General features: G+C 37.4%; 1 protein-coding gene across 1 annotated transcript; it reads right to left on the bottom strand.

The window, feature by feature from the left end:
- Positions 1-11131: 11131 nt before the first annotated feature.
- myoz2a (myozenin 2a) lies at positions 11132-19750 on the bottom strand. Its single transcript, XM_030161660.1, has 6 exons — positions 19533-19750; positions 18598-18687; positions 17705-17871; positions 15657-15801; positions 13174-13357; positions 11132-11645 (listed from the first exon to the last, which is right to left on the bottom strand). Exons 2-6 carry the CDS (start codon positions 18677-18679, stop codon positions 11417-11419), a joined length of 807 nt encoding a protein of 268 aa, XP_030017520.1. The 5' UTR covers positions 18680-18687; positions 19533-19750; the 3' UTR covers positions 11132-11416.
- Positions 19751-23615: the final 3865 nt, after the last annotated feature.

Raw genomic sequence — 23615 nt, 5'->3', positions numbered from 1 at the left:
CTTTATCAGCGCACCTAAGTAGGTATGAGCAGACCCGTTGAGAACTTTGTAGGCTAGCATTAATTATTTGAATATGATGAAATTTGAATTTACTGATCATGTAGATGTTCATAGAAATTTAGATTAAAGTTGAGAAACAGAAAAAAATGAAGAAAAAGTGACTTTTTCAGTAAGGATATCAATAACTGAACATGAACCCAGTGTTTCCATCCACTGTCATTGATCCAACTCCATGGGTTTTACTGGTGAATCAATGTTGTAGAAGATGACGGTGTTTCCACGGTAACTACAGAGCCTCTGAACATCCAAATGGGTCATATCTGATGACCATGAAAAGATGACACACTGTATTTTACATCAATTATTTACATGTATTGATAGGATTAATGGTTTAGAAGTTATCAAATAGTTTAGATCAGTAGATGGTTTTGGTCGCCAGTTGCTGTTTGGGTCTTTATGGGTCCAACATGCTTTGAGGGTTGCTGAACATTTACTTGCGTGGTTATATTCCAACAATGTGGTTAAAAGTTATAACACTGATTATCATGAGCAGGGTAAAATGATGCGAGCCTCCTTCACCCTAACACCATCTGCCTGATCCTGTTATATAAAGAAAGGAAGGAGAGTTGTGAAATCAAAGCTTTTGTCCCTCTTCTTCTGATACATACAGAAGATTGTAATAGTCCTGTATCCAGAGCTTCTAAAATAATTATGTATGACATAAAATATTAAATAGTTTGGCATAGAACAGTGGTTCCCAACCTTTTGTGGCTCATGACCCAATTTTATCAACACAAATTTCCTGTGACTTTTTTTTTTTGCTAAAATTAATTTGTTTTTGATCATGTCATAGTTTGCTATACTATGTTGCAAATAAACATTAATTTTAGATGACATTTAGGCTATATAATGTATATTATTATGGATGGAGGTGGAAAAGCCAGGTGTAGATTACTGCACAAAATTACAATTTTATTTTCCTTGGTCATGATATGTACAGTCAGCCCAGCTTGGATTTCCAAGGCTGACAATTAATACTGAACAAACAATAACTCAAACTATGAATTATGAAAGAGCTGCAGCATCTGAAACTGACCACAATGAACATTTGACAGATGAACAGTACCACAGTGATTCAGTTTCAGCTTCAGAGTTTGTCATGTCTTTTAAATATTGGGATTGTCTCTGTCAACTCGCCATATATTTTTTTGGTAAGTTTTTATTTTTATCAATTACTCGAAATTTCAGGTGACCCCATTTGAATTCCAGGTGACCCTACATGGGGTCCCAACCCCAAGGTTGAAAAACATAGGCACAGAAGCAGCCAACACAGTTATATCCAGGTACAAAATTGTAAAAATAATTAGCCTGTGCATATTATTTGGCCAAAAGTTCACATATGTCCATACATATTTTAAACCCTAAGGACCAAGATCTAGTTTTGTGGCATTAATTTTTATCCACATTTTCTTACATGAGTCATCACCATTTGGCATTACTCACTGAAAATCAGGTATTTTCTGACATTTAAAATAATTGATCTCGTCAGTGTTCATAAAAGCTCAGAATAAATTCAAAGGTTATTATATCAAAACAGCAACAACTGAAGAAAAAGTGACTTTCAGTAAAAATGTAATCAACAGGATGTAAACAAGTGTCTACAACCACTGCAGAAGATGATCATTTTTCACTAAGAGTCTCTTAATGTCCAAATGATTCACATCTGATGCCAATGAAAAGATGAGAAACTGTGTTTCACTTGAATTATTTTAAAGTACTGATATGATTAGTGGTTATTTTAAACATTTTAAATCAGTAATGGCTTTTGGCTGCCAGCTGTTTAGGTCCTGGAGAGTTAGATTTAATGTTTGTTGTTTAAACATTCATGAAAACTTTTTATAAAATAGTTTTGTTTAGTAATGTTGATCATTTGCAAAAGTCATCCTGGTTTTTCTGCCTTCTCTCTTAGTACAATTCCAAAATGCAAAAGTCACTTTAAGGATTATAATTATACTTATTATTATTATACAGATCTGAAGCTGAGCCAAATGACCACTTAACGAGTGACTAAATACTTTAAATTTCTTCTTTTATAAACTCCTAAAATTACTATCACTTCATCTGTGACCCAGCTGGGTGTCCCACAAGCTTTGCAGAAAAGAAAAGACCCCGTCTAGAAAAAAATAACAGAAAAAAGTCACTCATTAAGTCGAAGGAAACTGGACCCACTGATCAAGTGTGCGGTGAGGGGTTGCAATATATCAGTGTGGCCCAGCCTTTCCCCAGGAAGTACTTGAAAGAACCCATTGAGGAGACAAAACCATTTCCCTCCGCACACATTTCCTCAAGGGACATATAATGCTTCCTCTTAAAATATAAGAAAGCTAGAGAGTGTGTTAATAATCACTTTGAGTGATGTGAGCTTTAATGCACTTGGTGACAAAGTACTAAGACGACCTGGTCACTGTGGAAGAAGAGGTATGTGTGTTTCATTGTGTTTAGGACAATTTATACACTGAATTTTTGAGAAATTATTGCACCACAATACATAAACTGAAATAAAATTAGTTTTCTAACATTTCTCAAAGGATTAACAGGAACTATTTTTATCACTGTGTTGCTCGGGGCTCACATAGAGAAGATTCACATTATGATGTTGGACATTCCCAGCCAGCTGCAGGCCTCCCCACTTTGAAGTACTGCCACTGAATATCTTATATTCCCTCTAAATTATGGATCTGACAACTCAAGCATATCAGTTTTTTTTTTTTTTTACAAGTTCCACAAATGTACAAACTTTTTTTTTTTGACCTTGGTGGACAGTTTGCAATCCAGCTGCTGAATCTGACAATTTGTGCCTGATCAGCACGACTGTCTCTTGCTGAGCCAAAAGTGTAAAAATGGCTATCATTGCACTGACACTTCATTGCCTGAATAGTGTGAACTGTGGATGACATCTTTGGAATAGAGGCTCTTTTTTTTTTTTTTTTTAAGTTTTCGGATCATTGATGTCCATGGATGTGTGTAACCAGTTCAATATATATCATTATATAATGACACAAAATTGGTTTAAATTGTTGTTTTCCATTCATAGTTGATACATACCTGGTGTCTTGCTTATTGTACAGTCTGTTTGGGGTGTTAGTCCTCCAGCCACACCCACCTCTTCTTCATGTGTCCCCTGTGTGTCCGAAGCTCTCCCCTCTTGAATATTGTCTCTGGGGAGAGGTCAGTGTCCATATTAGAGCTGTAACTGACTAGGTACTTGAAGTCAATGCAAAAAGTCCTGATTCAATTAATCGACTCGAATTGATTGAAGGGAGATATTGTATTGCAGTTTTCCTGAATTGAAGCTTCTTTGTGCGTCACAATAAGCGTCCGAGTGAAACACAACGGTGGAACCAATGTTTAACAGCAGAGAAATGAAGGAAACAAAGCTTTGATTCAGGAGAATTGCGGTTGAATGATTTTTTTGGATCACTTTGATGCAATTAATCGGTTGCAGCTCTAGTCCATATTGTCACATCCTCTGTATTTGTACATTTATTTGCTAATATTTTTTATTATTTATGTCATCCATGTATATTAAGTTGTATTTATTTTGATATTGAACTTTATTATTTCCTCTATTGTCTTTAAGTGTTGGTTTTGTTGTCTGTCCCGCACGGTGTTGACATGATATTTTTGTTTCACTATAGATCTGGGTATACAGGGCACAAATTAGCATCCCTGCTAACTGTTTTATATCCTGTTATCCAGGCTAAATAAAATGGCTACCTCTGCATAAATCACAGTGTCTTGGGTTTATGCACAACCAACAACTAAACACATTGCAGAGGGAATAAACCGGTCACATGTGTCCAAAGTGTTCACTCTTACACATGCATCTGCATAGTTTAAGTATTTCACTTCGCTGTATTGGACATTAAACTGTCTTAAACATAGTCCGTCCAGCAAACCACTGGTCCACAAAAGTCTGATTCAGTTGTGAAGGGCATTTTAATTTAAGATTAATTAGCAAGACTTTGCCAGCTCTGCAAGTAGACTGTGCACACAGTAAATGCCCCGCTGAGAGCTGGTGCCACTGCCCTGGCTTCTCACCTTGAGAAAGCCCCAGTGAACAGCATGAGATTTGCTGAACACAGTGGATAAACAAATGACAAAGTTGTGCCCTTTCTTACCCTCCATAGCCAGGTTTTTGTACTTTAACCAACACTAAATCTGGTTTAATTTTAATATGATCGCAAACATTTATTCATCCAGTTTTCTGATTCTATGCCTTTGTAAACTTTATGAAAATGTTGCTCTTGTTGTTAAGTGATGGACAGATTTATTGATCATTTAGACTAGGTCACTGAGCAGCTAAATTCCACTTCACCCTAAACATGCTGTGCCATTTAAAGTGGGATATTTTTAGCCCTGTTGTCTGTTGGCCGTCCAATCCATACTTACTGTACTTTTTAGCCCTGAGACACATGGGGAAAGTGGGGTAATGATGTACAAACCATACAGTTTTATCCTGTCCGTGGCTTATTAGAAATGATGGTGTACATAAACACAAAGTACAGCAAAATACAGCTGCCTCTACAGTTTATCTCATCTTTTGTGGTAACAGCAAATGCTAAATCTAAGTGTCTAATTGAGATGTAAACTTAATCTGCTCCTATCTCAGCTTGAGTAATAATAAATGTCCTAGTTTCAGTGCATGTTTGTGTACGCGCATGAAAACTTGCATGTGTGGTATCATGGGAAATGCAAATAATTCACACGGAACATCTTGTCCTGGTGAAAAGTAATGTGAAGACACACGTTGTCCCATCCACGCACACAAACAAAAACAAATATAAGCTATTTGTTACGAATACATTAGTTCTTGTTCCCACCTTTATCACACTGTGTCATTGACAATCAAGGCTACACGTCTCAGATTAATGTCCCATTGTACAATAGAAGTGCTGAAAAAACTGTACAAAATGTAGTGAGTGAACAAAGCAAAGCTTGTATATTCTGTGAACACCATTTGTTGTGTTGCTATTGAATTACAACTAATGAGCAACCAAACAGAGGTGAATGCCCTGCTGTTACGTAAGACATTAGACATGGTTGAACGCAACAATGGGGGCCACGGGAGGTAACGCCTCTGAAGCAACTCGTGCTATATTTAAACCGGGATTAAAATTCTGTAATGATGAAATAAAAACCACTTCTCAGGTTGCTCGAGAACAGTTAATTCAGCAGTTCTTTGTTTGTTTGAGACATCTGGAAATTCCTTTAGGTTCAGATAAATTTCTCAAGTAATGGTCTGTGCAAAAGTAAAAAAAAAAAAAAAAAAGATTGCTGAAAATCACTATTAAACTATGCCTTGTCAGCACTGTTACGCACTGGTATGGTATTTGCGTTCCGTCATGATGACTGAGCATTACTACAATCACAGCATGGTACGACAGCATAGATGTATTTCGTAACGCGCCATGGGAGCAGATGAGAGATTGTGTCCATCTCATCTAAGAGGACCAACCCTGTAAATAATTCAGAGCTACATCAGCATTGTGTATTTTTTTTTTCCCCCTGAAACTCATTTTTATTCATTTATATTTTCTTTCACACCACCAAGTAGGACTGCGCTCATTGTTTTACTGCAGAAAAGTGGATGACATAGGCATCATTTTTTTGGCAATTGACCATGTTACATTAATTCTGGAGTGCAGCCAAAGGGGTGACTGTGATATATTTCACTGCTGTGTTTGCTGTATCTGTGGAAGCTGCAGCGCACAGGAAAAGCATGCTATCGCCTCAGTCCTGTCTGTTAGGGAAAGTAATACCCCTCAATGACTAAGATAAGGCATATTAATTATTCTTTCCCGGCAACACTATTAAAAATAGACTATTTCCTCCCTATCTTGACATTAAAGGCATTTAAAGCTATTTTCTTCTTGTCCACTGCTATGAGAGATGACAAAAAGCATTTTACGTACAACTTAGAAGTCTAAATTGTTTGTTTACTAATGTTGTTAGCACTCATGACTGAATGAGTCTTCACTAACTATTAACCAAAGACGGGATGTTAACATATATTGACCAGTCAGGGCTATAGATGAGCCCCCTGAGGTAAAAGTCAGGGGTTGGTTTACTGGGAGAGAACACAGCTCTAATTAGTCTCAAGGGCTTTTGCAAGTAAACAGGAATGCAGTCTTGAATGTTCATTTGTCCAAGCAGGCTAATTACTGGCTCAGCTTTGTGCATCCTTCCATAAAATACTTTCTACAGTGGTGAATTTACATGTAGTTAACCTCTCTGCGCTTGATGAAATTGAGTGCACAATCATTTTCTGTACTTATTTACAAGCCTGGGATTGTAGATTTAGTCTGGCATTGGGCTCCAGTTAAATAATACCTACCCATACGCTGGCATGACACACCCACAGTTGAACAGGGATCGTAATCAGCCCCCCACCCTCGTGCAGCCCGCATGATGGATTGAAAATGTTCTCAGAGTGAAACATACTTCAGCCCATTGCGTCATTTCACAAGACTCCAGGAGTGGAATGTGTGCCCCGTCACCCTTCACCTCACCTCAGTGGCACCCTCGTGATACTCTACTGACCTCTGGGATGCTTCATTTTCTCACATATTTTTAGATAACCCATCAGGCTTTGCACTTTGCTGTGGGAATGGCCACCTGCTGCACACATTCATCAGTCTAACCAAGTCTAAGTGTACCGTGTCATCAGATAAAAAAGATGTATACTCTGACACACTGTCGATTAGCTCCGCTTAGCAGTTATTTCTGGCTTTTCGCCTCAGGAGATTATTTTAAAAAATATTGCAAGGTTAATCCCATATTTCCTATGTGTCTGGGGGGAATGTGAGCATTAACTACATTGAAAATCTCCTCATGTTCTTTTTCTGGTTGCAGAAATTTAACTGCTGTACACTGGAATGACTTAACTGAAGGTATCAGCCAAAAAAAGCCAAAACAACATATTAGAAACATGACTAATTATGACAGAAGGTGGATATTTTTGCCAAGAAGGTAAGATAAGAAAATCCTTTATCAGGGGAAATTCCAGATTAACAGCAGCAATAGTGGAGAAAAACAAAGCACACAAGAGCAAAAAAAATCAAAAATAAAGGCAAGAATATTACTAATGTTGCACAAAAGTACAAGTATAAAAACACAAGGCATGTTAATAGGATTCATTGTGACAGGAAGTAGACACAGATAAGGACTTTTTGATATAATCAAGATTGAATAGGAGCAAAATTTTATTAGAATAATAGTAGTTGCTCCTATATCTCTCCTTCTGCATCACCAAATCTAAAGGGTAAGTGTAAAGGGATCTAGTGGGGATCCAAATTACATATGGAAAGAGGTTTAAGTTAATGTTTTCACATAACAAAAACAACTCAAATCCTGTGTTTCATTAAGTCCACGAGGTTCAATTCATAAATTATTCAATTCATGAAGGTCTCTTTCACTATACCTTCAGTCACATACACTTTTTTACAGCATTACAGTGTTTTCTCCCTCAGCCGATGCATTCTTAAGAAAATCCACATGCAATATGGTTGTTTGTGTGGCTCAACCTTGTAGTGGTATCCTGTGTCAGCACCAAACTGCACATTCAGTGTTTGGTGCTGTGTGTGCACATGGAAACCCAAGGGACCGTAGCGTTAAAACATGAGCCTGGAAGCAACAGCAGCAGAATCTGTGTTAACTGCTGATTAAGATATTGAGGCCCAGCTGCTCAATAATAAAATGAGCTCAGTCAGAGTATAAAACATGATTATTCACACTGTAGTTGGATATGAGCGCTCTCACACCCTGCACCTGTTGAACACACAAAAAACAGTTTGTTCCCTTTGTATTGTTGCACAACAAGTGGTCACTCCAGTAGTAGGTGATACCTATCAGGGATTTGTGTTCTGACACTCTCTTTCCAGAGGCAGTTTCCTAGAACTATGCTACATGCTATAACTTTCCCTGATGCTCTTATCTAGAGTGATTTAGTAGGACTAAGCATGGACAGGTTTAGTCTCCTGCTCAAGGACACGTTGACAGCAGATTGCAGCAGATAAAAACCTAAAGCCCTCAGTATGGAAAGAGAGACACTTAAACCACAAGGCTGCCCAGTCAGACAGAGAAATCTCCAGCCTACACATTCTCCAGTGTCCGGTGTATATTGTGCCATGTCATGCCAAGCCAAACATGCCTGAGGGGAAACTGGTTGAAGTTAGAGTAATAATCGAATCGTCTGGCTCCCTGACCCTCAGCCTACACTTCAATTCTTGCCAGTAATATTTCCGTTGTTGCATTTTGATAATGGTTACAATCAAAGTTCAAAGAGAGTTCATGCCTGCCCTTGATAAACACTGCTCCATATTTACTGTGGTACTTGGCAGACTTACTATCATGTCGGATGCTGGGCGGCGTGCTGTACGCACCGTTCTCCTGAAGAGGCTGGCGAGTGGAATTCAACAGGGAGTGGCACCAGGAGCTAGACATTCCAAAGGGTCTTGGACAGAAGCTAGGAATGGTGATGCCAGACTTACTCACATGGTTCAAGAAAATCTGAGAGGCATTTTGCTAAATCATTTCTGTAGACAGAACAATAGTCAGTAACTTTCACAAAATGAAACACATCCTTCCCTCAGACAAAGCTGCATTGGTGATCCACACTGTGTTTAGATCTGAAAACAATAGGCACATTCTAACCCAATTCTCAGTCCTTTGTGATAAAATTTTCTTTTAACCAATAAAGACCCAAAAAACAGCCACCGGTGACCAGAACCATCCATTGATCATAAATAATTAATACCTGTTGATCCACCAATCCTATCAATACATGTAAAAAAATTGGTGTAAAATACAGTTTGTCATCTTTTCATGGTCATCAGATACGACCCATTTGGACGTTCACAGGCTCCGTAGTTACCATGGAAACACCGTCATCTTCTACAACATTGATTCACCAGTAAAACACATGGAGTTGGATCAATGACAGTGGATGGAGACACTGGGTTTATGTTCAATTAATAATATATTTTACGGAAAAAGTCCCTTTTTCTTCAATTTTCTTTGTTTTTTTATATAATAAACCTTAACTTTAATCTGAGCTTTTATGAACGTTTACATGATCAGTGAATTAAACATAGGAAAACATCTGATTTTGACTGAAAAAATGCAAAATACAGAGGATAATATTATAACAAATGGTGATAAATCACTAAAGAAAGCTTAAATACAGAGAAAAATTCATTCGAGAACTGACACAAAAGTAGCACTCAGTCTTTATGGGTTAAATAAATTTATGTAGGTGCAAGTGCAAACAGTGAATTTCAGTATAACATTTTATTTTTTACCCTTTGGTCATTTATTCCATGGCTAGCACTGAATCTGATTCCATGGAGTCCAATTAGAGCAATACCTGCCACAGGTGACGTTATATAAACAGCAGAAAAATCAACACCTGCAGATAGAAATGTTCCAATGGCTCCCTCCCAAAAATAAAAGAGCAATTTATAAAATTTATGTCAAAATCTAACTTTACTGAATTTTTCTGATGATAAACTAGCTTAGAAAAGTAAAGCAAACTGGTAGCTTATGCTTTGTGATAGTGTTACAACACCACAGTGTCTAAAACGCAACACTTTCACAGCCATTGACAGCTGTAGTGTGAACTCTGACCTCTAGTAACTGAGAACTGCCTGTTTTGACTTACTCATCCTGACTGTCCATTACTACGTACACTACAGCGCAGAAGTCTTAGACCAGCTCCTTAAAAGACAAACAAAAACTGAACTAAATGGGTTCTAAAGGTCAAAGTCACTATTTAGTGTGACCCCTGACTCCATGACATGAAGCAGCACAAACAGTTAGAAACATCTGACGTGTGTTGAATGAAACCTGGTATAAAACATCAGAAACTTAATATAATAAATCTCACATCTCCGCTGTACATAATTCCCACATATCCAGATTGAATCTTAATACAGACACTGAGAAATACATACAGTATGTGTGGTCATTAAAACTTTACTAAACCGACACACCTAATGTTGGACTAGGACATTATTTATTGAGACAGGCCTACTCAATTCCATAATTTCACTTTATCTGCTGCCATTTTATGTAACTACGTGGTTTATATATGTATGTGTGTAATTTTAATTATGTTTTATTTTAACAACTTTGTACGGTGACCTTGAGTGTCCTGAAAGGGGCCTATAAATAACATTCATTATTATTATTATTATTATTATTATTATTATTATTATTATTATTGCCTTTGCACAGTACTGTGTGAACAGCATGTGTCTGTCTCTTTTCTGCCTCTCATAGTTTGATTAACCAAAATTCATCTTTAAAATAGAGTCAATAGACATAAACAAGGGTACCAGCAGCTGCATACAAACAGCAAGTTTTTGGATTAAAGGAATATTTCACTTTGATCTAACTCTCAATAAACACCTAATTACAAAGAAAATGATTAATATAAATGTAAAAAAAAAGGTGCATTTCACCACAAAGATATGCATTAAAGAGGGAATATTTTATAAACTTACAGCTTTTTGCTTGCGCTGTTGTTTTTTAAAAGCCATGAATTTCAGTTTTCAGTTTAATAAGCGTGTTTCCTTAACCTTGTGATATCTGGCTTAAATTCCGTGCGCACTATGGTAATAATCAGAGAGACATGAAGAGCAAGCGCAGCCTATCAAGCAGTTCTCCCATCAATCCCGGCTGTTCCTTCGACTCGGCATAGCCAAAAGGTGAGAGACACATCAGTCAAGCCGCTTATGTCACTGAAGCAGATTTGATTTGTCAGGCAGCGTAACCTTGAGGTGTGTTACAGTGTCTCACATGTATCTTTGGCCTCTCACACGATGCGATAAGTGATGGGTTTGCATACGACTATAGTACACAGGCGCAGCATCATTCACTCAAATGAGCCTTCAGTGTAGCTCAGACCAACTCAGTGTGAAATTATTACCCAGAGGCATGTTGTGGGTTGTGCAGCAGATTTGCATTTATGTCCAAAAACCAACAGCCTTTGAAAGTTTGTATTATTTTTTTTAATGTCAATTTTAGGTACAAATGAAACTCACAAGCAAAAAATAGAAAACTGATCATGTAGGATTTGTTATATCTCATTTAATTGAGAGGAAATTATGTCTGTAAGATAAAATACATTCATATATAACAAATTGTTTGTTGCAGTTGTGCTTCTGCCTGCTGTACAAGAATTGCATCGCTGGAAAATCAATGGATGAGGCTTACATGTTAACTGAAGCAGTGACACCCACCGGGACACTTTCTGTCACCCTGACTCTGTTCTGACCCAAACGTTACCCCTCCCACATTAACCCTGGGTGCAGCAACTAAGTAGACCGCATCTCTGTGTGACTTCATTATGGGTTCAGAGGTCTTCTGACTCAGGGATGAGCATGGACTCAAGGGAAACAACAGGGAGGGAGGTGGAACCCCCCGCTGACACCCACCCCAGAGCAGATCTGTTGAAGGAGGGTCGTGTCGTTGCTGCCCCATCTCCCTGGAGCTCAGGGTAGTCGGGGAGGGCTTCCACTGGGAGGGTCTTGATAGGAGCAGGTCTGGGTGCTTTTCCGAAGCCACCGAACGGGGTTGCCACCCTGAAGGTGACAGACTGGCAGTGTTAACAGAAGCTGTCATGTGCTAATGAGAGGGACTGTAGTGACAATTGAAGTGATGCAACTAATTGAAAACAAGACTTGAACAAGGGCGGTTATGTACAAATTGCTCAGTAAAAGTACTTGAAAATAGTCTTAAACAAAAAGTAAAAGTAGTCATTGCATAGTAAAATGGCCCATGTTCTTGTAGTACATATTGGATTCATTTTATTCCTGGATTAATATGTTGTATTTTACAGTGGTGGATGTTTAAGGCTGAGCTCTTTTTAATGACTGTAATGGATGCAATTGTTTGTATCAGTACTGTCCTGTGAGAACCATATATATTCAACCCATTAGGACCCAGTGTTACTTTTGTGTCAGTTCCCAAATGAATTTTTCTCTATATTTAACTTTCCTCAAGTGATTTATTACCATTTATTGTAATATTATCCTCTGTATTTTGTATTTTTTTCAGTGACAATCAGGTATTTTTCCACATTTAATTTACTTATCATGTTGGTGTTCATAAAAGCTGAGTAAACTTGAGGGTTATTACATCAAAAACAGAGAAAACTGAAGGAAAAGTAACTTTTTCAGCAAATTTATCCTTAACTGAATATAAACCCAGTGTTTCCATCCACTGTCATTGATCCAACTCCATGGGTTTCACTGAGGAATCAATGTTATAGAAGATGAGGCGTTCTTGCATTCACTACGGAGCCTCTGAATGTCCAAATGGGTCATATCTGATGACCATGAAAAGATGAAAAACTGCAATTTAAGCCAATTATTTGCATGGATTGATAGGATTAATGGATCAACAGGTATTAAACGTTTTACAAAAGTAGATGGTTTTGGTTGACAGTGGATGTTTGGGTCTTTAGAGAAATTGTCAACCTAATAAAAAACAACCTTTTTTTCAACCTTTTGATGATACACTTTCCAGCTTAAAAGAATATGTTGCATTTTTTGCTTAGCTCATTTTAACAACTTCTACTATGCTGTTGTTATTTTAATCTATGATCATCATCATCATATGCTTGTAGCAGTTTACTATTAGAGCCACATTATGGCTAAAAAGTGAAGTTTTCATGAGCTGAAAAAGATGCATTTGTGAAAATGCATTTTACTGCAAATTCAAGAGGCTATTTAAACAGTTTATTTAAGAGGCAGCAGAATTTTCTAAAAACATAAGGGGGATCATAATCACACATTTTTTAACATATGTAGAGTGATGTGAAAAATAGTGGAGGTGAAATAAAATGTTGTGAAGAAATAAGTATTTCCTTGTGTTTATTAAAATAGACTTAAACGATCAACTCTATGAAATGAAAATACTCAAGTACCTCAAATCTGTGCAATACTTGAGTATGAGTACATAATACCATCTGACTACATTACTACATGAGTTAAATTACTAAGGAAAATAATTGTTTGGGTGTAACACAGACTTATGCTTAAAGACATGTTTGCCTGTTATAAACTGTGCATTTTCTAATATTTTACAACTAAAATTAATGTACTTTACCTGTTGAAACTTTTGTATCCGGGTCGGTCGGGCTGGGCTGCTGGCTCAGGCATGCTGCAGATGAGAGTGTCAGCCAGAGTGGGGTCGTTGATGATCGCCTGCTCCCAAGGCGAATGGTAGGACTTTGGCACAGCCGTTCTGTTGAACTTCTCCGGAGGGATGTCTTTCAAAGGACCTCCATAGCCTGGGTGGGTTACGCAACACAGGCAATGACAGTTCTGAAAATATATATCCTTAAATTTTCCCTTTATTTTTCTTTGATATAAACAATCTAATTTTGAGCTCCTTATTGTCAACATTGCTTTTCATTACGTGGAATAACATAAAAATGAGTGAGTATATTAACCAATAAAGACCCAGTGTGACTTTTGTGTCAGTTCCCAAATGAATTTTTCTTTCTATTTAACCTTTTATTTTTTTTAACTTATCACCATTTATTGTAATATTATCCTCTGTATTCTGCATTTTTTCAGTGAAAATCAAGTATTTTCTTTTATTTAATTTCCTGATCATGTAGATGTCCATAAAAGCTCAGATTAAAGTTGAGTGTTTTTATATCAGAAACACTGAACACTGGAGAAAAACTGACATTTTAAGCAAATCTATCATTAACTGAATATAAACCCAGTGTCTCCATTCACCGTCATTGATCAAACTCCATGGGTTTTACAGGTGAATCAGTGTTGTTGAAGATAACAGCATTTCCATGTTCACTTCAGAGCCTCCGAATGTCCAAATGGGTCATATCTGATGACCATGAAAAGATGAAAAACTGTATTTTACACCAATTATTTGCATGGATTGATAGGATTAGTGGATCAGAAGTTATTTAACATCTTAGATCAGTAAAAACTTTTCGTCAACAGAGGATGTTTGGATCTTTATGGGTTAAAAAGCTAAACAAAAGTTGATATAAACTTAAATGCACTCCATTAAAATATCCTCCATATTTCTTCTTCAGCCCATTATTCTTTGTTAAAGTTCACAGTACAAACAAAACACTGGGCAGCCTCCCTCTGTGCATATGTGTGTGTCTGTATGTGCAAGGCTGCATGTATGTCTCCCAGCTTAGGGTATGTGTGTTGATGGCAGAGGCCTATCCAAAGCACTATCCTTCAAACCCAGCGCTTCACTCAGGGGGTCTTGCAAGCTGCAAGCATTACATAACACGGGGCGTTGTGTCACGTCCTAGCCTCTCACAATGAACAATCCCCCTTCCTGAGTTTATGCTTTTGCCCTGTGGAGGAAGCAGGAGAGTCCAAACAGACCTGCAGGGAAGTTTACAGTTTTAGGGGGAATCTGTTACAAAACACTGTGCAAAAGATTTTCTGAGGCCACGGAATATTGTTCTTGCAACTGAACGTTTTGGCTGTGTTGATATTTTTGTGGGAAAGGACTGTCATACACCCAGCTCTGTATAATCTGTGGAGATGAAAGGATCCAAAAAAGCCTCGGAAAGAGAAAGAAAGACACCAGCCCAGTTTGTATAATATGTTTTGCTTTTTCTCTGTGTCATAGAACGACTCAAATGCACACATAAGAACATTTTGACAAAGTTTCCATAAAGTTAAAAACACAGCTAAATATCTCTACATCTTAAGCATATTTTGTGGTCTCTTATGTCACAGTAGCTAAAATTTTTTCCAGTCCAGAACATGAAACATGATCTCCCAGATAGACTAGTGGGCTATTTTAAGAGTTCTCACATTTGATACCTAATGCACTTTGGCCTGATTTCTGCTACAGCTGGAGTGACTTCATTCAGACACCGAAGGGCTGCAGCCGGTCCTAAGCTCCAGAAATAACACCCCACCAGACAAACTCATCCTCAAATCAGGTTTGTGTCAACTGTGCAGAACTGAGACACGAGGGTGGATGTGAGCGCTAACTAAGCTGATAGTATTGGTGGCACGAGAGGCAAACAGGAAACACTTCCCTTGGGTAAAACTCAACAATTTTTAAGAAGATGGTCAAAGCAGATTGGAACAAGGAGAGGTGGAGTGTAAGAGGGAATGTGGAGGAGTGGACTTGAAGCAAAGAGTGGGACGATGGAATGCATGATAGAAGGATAAAAGACAAAGAAAGGAGACAGGCAGTGAGTGGAACAATAAAGAGACAAATGTGTAATCATATTCTGCCTGAGGCTCAGCAGATTCCGGGCATGAAAAAATGTTTGCCTACATGATCAAAGCTTGAGTAAGCATACAATAATGAGAAATGACTGAAATCCTTCGCAAAAGACTGCAGATCCACTGCTATGAGAACACATCAACATCGTCTACACATTTGATGTATTCCTAATGTATATTAAAAATAACACAACCAAACACAACAGAATATAAATAGATCACATCAATGAAGCCTAAAAATTGAGAAATAACAAAAAGGTCATCGGATGGTACTTGCTTTGCAGATCCAACTTTAGACATAATTACAGCTCCAGTGGTTTAAAATGCACTATCAGTGTCACCAGTGTTACCCACCTGGGGCGATACTGTCTGGATTTGGCACCATTTCTGTGTCTGGTGTGCTGGATGCCTCCTTAGGTGCCTGGTCGTCGCCCAAGTTGTTCTCACCACTTTGTCCATCTGTGGCATTACCGTTCTCAGTTTGAGAAATGGCTGCACTCTAACAGAAAGACAGAGGCATCACAAAACAGAAATTTACTGTATACATTAGAGTTACTTTTCTTTATAGGTTTAAACCAGTGGTTCTCAACATTTTTTTGGCTCGTGACCCCATTTTCATTTTCCACAAATTTCTGACGACCCCAGACATTCAAAACGGAGCCTTTTGTTTTTTTGCTAAAATTAATTTGTTGTTAATCATGTAATAGTTTGCTAACGTTAATTTTAGATGACATTTAGGCTATATAATGTATATTAATTAATGTATATTGGTACTTCTAATAAAGGCATTGTATATTTCAAATATTTTGTGTTTTACATCCATAATTCCATCTTATTTTACCTCCAGCTGCTCCTGTTTTTAGGTAGAGTTCTCTGTTTTTAATTCATCTTTGTCACTTTTACTTTTCGGTATTTCTGATATGTCCATTGGATGTTTCAAATGTCTCGGCTATATTGTAATAGAGGTCGTGTCCTCAATTTATGTCTAAGTTTAAATAAAGGTTATGATGATATTATTATGGACAGAGGCAGAAAAGCCAGGTGTAGATTACTGCACAAAGTGAGAATTTTATTTTCCTTGGTCAGGATATGTACAGTCAGTCCAGCTTGTATTATAAGGCTGACAATTAATACTGAACAAACAATAACTCAAACTATGAATTATGAAAGAGCTGCAGCATCTGAAACTGACCACAAAGAACATTTGAAAGATAAACAGTTTCAGCTTCAGAGTTTGTCATGTCTTTTATGTATTGTGATTGTCTCTGTCAACTCACCATATATTGTTTATTAGTAAGTTTTTATTTTTCTCTTTTTATCAGTTACTAGAAATTTCAGGCGACCCCATTTGAATTCCAGGCGACCCCACGTGGGGTACCGTCCCCAAGTTTGAAAAACACTGATTTAAACACTATCTTATTAAAATGCATGCACTGTAAAGCACTTTGCTAGAATAGTTGCTTTTTACTGCAAGCAAATTTCCTTTATTCCAGTGCTCTTATTACTCATCTGGACTCAATGCACTGCTTGAACCTCTAATTTGCATGTTTTCAAACAACAACAAGCAAGAAAACTTCTCCCATGTTTCCTCAGCATTAGAAACATTGTTTTTTGGGGCCAGGAAGAAATGTGCTGCAGCAAAAGCATCCAGCTTTCATCCCACTGCAAGATATTTATGATGATTTACTCCAGGACTTCCTCAGGAAATGTTGACAACTTGAAACAAAATCTCTCTGTTGCCCTGAGCAATAAACAAACCCGAGATATGCAAGTCCTTCTCACTTCAAAGATTGGGAGAAGAACTTCCAGTGAGTGTAATAATTACTTTGGGAGGGCAATGTAAAGTTCATAAGGCGACTGAACAACTACATGAAAAAGGATATAACTAGTGCTGATAATTAATTAGATCAAACAGGCAGAAACTTGGTTAGTTTATCTTGATTTAATTTTGGTGAAAGCGTCGGCACATAATTTGCTTAGCTACGTGTGACCAGGTCAGACTAAGATAAGTACTGCTGGGAAAAGAAAATGCAGAATTGGCCTGTTGCCCATACATACACAAAGGGACATTAATAAAGCTACTTATGACCAGCTGTGAGACTTTCACAAGTACCATTCTGCACCCATGTCTCGGTCTCCAGCACGAGTCAAATAAACACTTCAAGCACTTAATCTTTCCCACAAAAGCTCAGTCAGGATGTAAGGTATTATGCAAGTGTTTTTTATATGATAGAGAATAGAGACATGGTGTAAATGGATGGCTCTGCATTGAAAAGAATTGTACAGCCTATAAAAAAACATATGTTTCTAATGTTTTGCCACCTGTTTGTAGCTCTTCCATTAACTTTATACTGGACAATACTTTCCATATACACTCACACACGCCTGCTTCAGTTTCTTACATTGAGCTGCGTGTTGGTTTCATTCTGAAAGCTCTCAAAAGTGTATTTTTCTGAGCGTCTCTGGCGCATTTTGAAGAGGCGGGAGCCCCGGTTTGAGGCAAGAGACAGCTCTTCCAGCATGATGTCCTTAGGCACATTCATTTTCTTCCCAAGATCCATCTCTAAATCTGGACAGGAGAAGACAAAGGAAAGACTTAGGAGCTTTGTCTGTATGCAGTATATACTAGTACACTGATCAGATTTCTGACAAGACAGATCTATTTGCCTGTTCCCTATGCTGCTTCCACCTGTCAAATGTCTTTGGACACAAACAATATTCTACAGGAAAAACCCCTGCTGCAGAAAAAAAAAAAAAAGCCACTCTACATGTATTGCTGACTTGGTTTTTCTGCCAATATGATGAATGACGAATTATCTCCTCTCGTAATCCACTCATGTCTGCTGCTTGTTTTGTGGTTAGCGCCACGTGCTAGCTACTGCATACTGATCATGGAGATGTCACCGGCCTATATCGAAGTGTTAGCGCGTAATTTGCCAGAATATCTTTCAGCTGTCAGTAGCCTTCAGACCCTCCCTATCCAACAGAGTAGACAGTTGTCCTCACCCTGAAATAGCATGTTCAGAGGACAACGACAAAAGGATTAGTTACTTTGGCTCATAAAAGTATTCATTTACTTATTTATAGCTGGGGTCGTAAAAGGGAAGTTTGGCAAGTCCTGCACTGGACCCATTCTGTAAAGTGAATGTGTGCATGTGTTTACAGTGAATTTAATATGTCTAGAATTAAAGTAATGGTGTTATATCCGTGTGTATATATGGGACAGGGGTTGAAAGGGGTAAATTATGGGGGAGAGAAGATACAACAGAGATCAGAGAACAAGAGGAAACAATACCTTCCTGAGCTAGAACCTCTCTACAGATGGCTGCTGCCTGCATTTTCCTCTCCTGGGTTGTCATGGTGGAAAACCGTGACATGGTTGCCCCTAAGGAGACAAGGGCGAGGCATAAAGTCACAGGAGACAGCACACATCAGTACAACCTGTTCAAATACACAAGTAGACACAATACAAAGAGGACACAGCTACATGATGGCCAATGTATTGAGCAACACGGGGCGTCTATAACATGCACAAAGACCGACAGAAGCTGATAGAATTTATTGGGGCAGTGAAAAGGGCAAAGTTAGCACATCCCTTTAAATAACCTTGGGCTGTTAAACGCCAAGCACATGCTCTTCAGACATGGCAACCAGCTGTGTCAGGGGGTCTGGGAATCAATATGTTTGAAATTACCCAAGTGGGCTGAAAGGACACAGACAGATAGAGAACACAGTGCTGTCACAGCAAACACGTGAGGAAGACGTGGAAAAAAAAAAAAAAAAGCACAGCAGAAACTTTACACCAAACACTCAGTCAACACAACACAAATGTTTCATCCTGGTCCAGAGAACTTTTCAGGAAACCAAATGGTACAAAGGAACAGTTCTGCAAAAGCGGGAATCTTTTTAGCATGCAAATTATGTTGAAAATAATTAGTTTTGGCTCACCACATAAAAGACATCTTTGCACTGTTTACTCTTAGATTCTATAATTTCACTTTCCAATTAAGTTTTTACCGAACTGGTCTGAAAAATTAAACTTTATGTGCATTAAAATCAGGATATATCAAACAGAAAAAACAAACAATAAAAATAAATATGTACACATTGACTATGAATTAGTTTTTAATGAGCCTGGAAAATGCAGTGCATGCTTGTTTTAAAGTGTGACATTAGAACTGGACAGTGAATCCATGGCACACCTGTGGAGAGGCTCATGTGATGGCTTACCTGTCCTGAAGGACTCTGAGGGGGGTCTGGAGTTGTGGCTGTCTCTTCAGAGTAGGAAGTCAGAAAGGTGAGAGGAGACAGGGTCAGACTGGGTGGTGTAACCTGTGTGGGTGCTCGCGCTCCAAAGCACTGGAGCTCTTCATGGGGAGGGTGGGCGAGTGGGCACGGAGGGGGCTGTAGCCTGAGCCCGACTGAGCGACTGAATGAGTGGGTGGGTGTCAGTTTGTCTGTTGTCATTGGTATTTAGCTCACAAGCAGGGGGGGGGGCTAAATTTAGAGTCCTACCACTACTGCTCTCTTTGCATCTCTGTCCGTCTGCCAGTGTTATTACAGTAGATGAGGATGATCTATATGTTCTATTGTTGGTTCAGTTCCTATATTCAGCATGACTGCCTGAGAATGTGTTTTCGCTGTGGGAAAAAAAAGGGCTGACAATCTTCAATGCTGACAAACTCACTTATAATCTGCTGCATCCTTGCAACTTGGCAAATACATGAATTGATGAAAACATTTATCCACTCTCAGAAACTCCTGACAAAGCTATGATGTTAAAACAAACTTGTGCCTGGTGTAATGATCTTTGTCAGGGCTGCAGAACTGCTAGTGCTGAGCCAACAACAAACAGAATTTGTGATATCCAACATAGAAATGTGCCCCTAGGGGCCCGAAAATCAAACTAAAACCATTTACCTTAAATACATTCATGTGATTCAGAAGGGAGGTAAGGGCTAATAGTGTTGATTCAACTTATTGTTTAGTCAATACACTACAAAAAAGGACTCCAAGTAAAAAAAAAAAAGCGCTGTTTCTGGGAAATTAGTTGCTGTTTTCTTTATATAAAGGAAATTATCTTGTCAACCATGTACAGTCACGGAAAAAATTATTAGACCAAAAATTTGATCAAAAACAATGGTTATGCAATCAAGTACTAACTCCTGTGTGTATCATGTGACTAAAACAGACAGAAAAGAAAACATGGAATGCCTTAAAGCACTGTTTTTGGCAGTACAATGACATAATTATTGATGTAAGAACTGAAGTGATTTTGGTTATTATCAAGAAAACCATGGAAAATGGATAGATATCAGCTCTGAAATTAAACTCTTATGAGTTATTTTTGTTGTAATCATTATATTTGTCCAAACAAATGTACCTTTAGTTGTACCAGGCATTAAAATGAACAAGAAATTGAAGAAAACAAGAGTGGTCTAATAATTTTTTCCACTACTATATTAATTTATCCAGAAATGTAATATTATTTCAAGAGAATACATTTAACTTTGTCTTCATAATATAGTCAGTGTGATATTGAGCTAGATTTAACCTGTAACAAATTAAAACCATGGTTTTACTACTACTACTACTACAAATAGTAATAATAATAATAATAATAATAATAATAATAATAATACACAGACGAACAAGATTGTTTTTGGCATTTTAAGAGTGAAACTACTTGCACAGTTTATTATTTTAAGTCTATTATAACATCATTATTTGTAGATTTGTAAGCAGCTTTAAAAAATCTAGGCAAACTCTGAAGACTTTGGCTCATTTTGTTGACATAAGAATGTTTGGCCTCTGTCTGCTAAGACTGATTTGCAGTGGGTTATATTTATTTACTTGGTCTCAAAATAGGGAAAGAGGTTATATAGAGCATAAAAGAGCTGCACTTACATTTGTGTTGCATGTTAATTGGAATACTGCAATGAGTGACATATAAATACACTCTATGCCAGCAAACCCATACACAAAATGGACTATTTTAAAGCCATGTTTATAATGTTTTATGATGCATTGCTCATATTCTCATTCAAGCTGAACACTTTTAATAGCATTTGGATCCAATTTATGTTACAGTGTTTTCCAAATGTAAATGGGCAGGGAAATAATTTCTGTTTATCATCTCCCTCTGTGTCCTTATCTATCATTTGCTAATGGCTTAGCTATAGTAGGTACCCACTGTTATGTAACTGGTGGTCACCATGGGAACAAGTCCCTCCTCCCCATCCCCCCTCCACTGGGTATGGTGTAAGTGAATATTCAAGACCACACATCATATAAAAAGCTTCATGGGATGCTACAGCAAGCAACAAATGGCCCAAAGCGGAGTATTTCATGCTTGGAATGGAGAGCAAAGAGCACAAACACAAAGAGCAATTTGTGAAACAGTGCTATTTGGTTGTATTTATTTGGTTTTCTGTGAATCCATATCTGAATTAGTTTGGAACAGAAAGTGATTGCTGCTATTATGGCTATAATAACAATGATCTGAATGGAGGCAATACAGTGGAATTATCAAGAATACATTGTAGTAGACAATGCTGTTACAAACACAACACAAACCTGCGCAATACGTCTTTTTTATGTTTATGAGATGTGCTTGGTATGACTCATAAAGACATTATGCACAATGTGTGAAAAACACCAACCTATAGTTTAAATTTTTTGGAGATGATTACAAATGAGTGAATCTACGGTACAGCGAAAGCCCAAACTAAACAAAACATACTGTGAGTAATATTCCTACTGCCAGTAAACGCATCATAAACCAAACATTTTGAAGTCATGAGGATTGAACAAGATTAACATTAAGATGCAAGACTGAGAGGTATTAAAGATCCTTCATGTCCACTGCCATCAGAGTCAACAACACCTCAGTCTAATGATTCAGTCTATCTTTGTTTTTATCTTATTTTTTAACACTATTTTCTTTAACCCTTTATCGGGCAAGTGACTATTTTTAGTCAGTAATTTCTGCATACATTACAAGACAGTGACAGCAACAGTTACAGTGAGGACAATTAGGCAAAAATCAGTCCAATGTGGTCCACAGGGTCTGTAAGGTCCACCTCTGCATGAACAAAGAGTGTACCTGCTTTGTTAGGTACCATGATATAATGGTACTAATGTAAGGAATGATGTTCAAACGATAACACTGGTCAACAACAAATTTATTGTTTAAGTTTTTTGAGCGGATTTAGGATAATTTTGGTGTGTTGAATCCAAAAATCACATTAATTTTGCTCAATCAGGTCAACTTTCTGAACTATGCTACATATTGGCTTTTTAACATTTTTGCTTACATTTATGGGCATTTTCACATCATATGATACAAAATTCTTTCATATTTCTTGCAAAAAACGAGTTCTGAAGATTTTACTTTTGCCAATTTATGATTAATGTTTTTTTTAATATTACAGGTGAATGAAATGGCTTCGACTAGAAGATCTTGCAAAAATAAGCCTGACATATTCTGCTACATCTGCGGTGAATACACCATTGTACCTAACAGGAATCAAGTCACAAGTTTCATAAAGTGTGCTTACCAATCTTATTTTGGTATTAATTATTATATTTTATGAGAAGATCAAATTTTTCAAAATCAAATTAGCAAAAAAACCTGACCTGATTGAGAAAAACAGATGTCATTTTTGGATTTAGCAGTGCAAAATGGTCCTAATTCAGTTGAAAAAACCTAGACAACTTGCAAAAAACATTTTTTTGTAACCCAGTGTAATGTGTCTGGGTCAGCACTTATGTTGTTGGAATGTTCTAAAAGTGATGTTCTAATGTTCTAAAATACATGTTCCTTTCACATTACATGTATACTTCTTGTGTGTTTTACTCATTTTTTGTTTTTTTTTTGTTTTGCCACTTATAGGCAAGAAACCAAATATGCTAAATTCACCTATCTTGATTTTGTACATGACAATACAAAAATTTTAAAAATTTCACAAAAATAATGTCTTTTTATGTCCTGCAATAACACACAGAGGTTGAAAATTTTAACTTGAGAGTATCTCTATGAGCGCCCTGTAAAGGGTTAACACCTCAGTGTAATGATTGGCTATTTCTTACTGTTCATTTTATTGAGCTGATTAACCTCCTGAGACCCAGGAAAGTGAAAATCCTTAGGTTTTTTACATTAAACAATTGTTTTAATTGGAAACTGCATAATACAACAGTTTATTCAAATACATTTTTTTAATTATTCTTCTTATTTATTTGTTTTTAATGTAATGGACAGCATTTTTTTTAGGTAAAATTGTCAAACTTTGGTCCCCTACAGAGGACAAAAAT

This window comes from Sphaeramia orbicularis, chromosome 18, assembly GCF_902148855.1.
Source record: "Sphaeramia orbicularis chromosome 18, fSphaOr1.1, whole genome shotgun sequence".
NCBI lineage: Eukaryota > Metazoa > Chordata > Actinopteri > Kurtiformes > Apogonidae > Sphaeramia > Sphaeramia orbicularis.
The sequence above is the reverse complement of the archived record's forward strand: the minus strand, read 5'-3'. Positions and strand labels throughout refer to the sequence as shown.

What these genes read in the sequence shown, in the direction of transcription:
- myoz2a (XM_030161660.1), bottom strand. Translation starts at nt 18,679, where the DNA reads ATGTCACGGTTTTCCACCATGACAACCCAGGAGAGGAAAATGCAGGCA. An exon ending in AAACCAACACGCAGCTCAAT is followed by an intron (nt 15,802 to 17,704) that starts GTAAGAAACTGA and finishes TCTTTCTGTTAG; the next exon opens with AGTGCAGCCATTTCTCAAAC. An exon ending in TCCAGACAGTATCGCCCCAG is followed by an intron (nt 13,358 to 15,656) that starts GTGGGTAACACT and finishes TAACCCACCCAG; the next exon opens with GCTATGGAGGTCCTTTGAAA.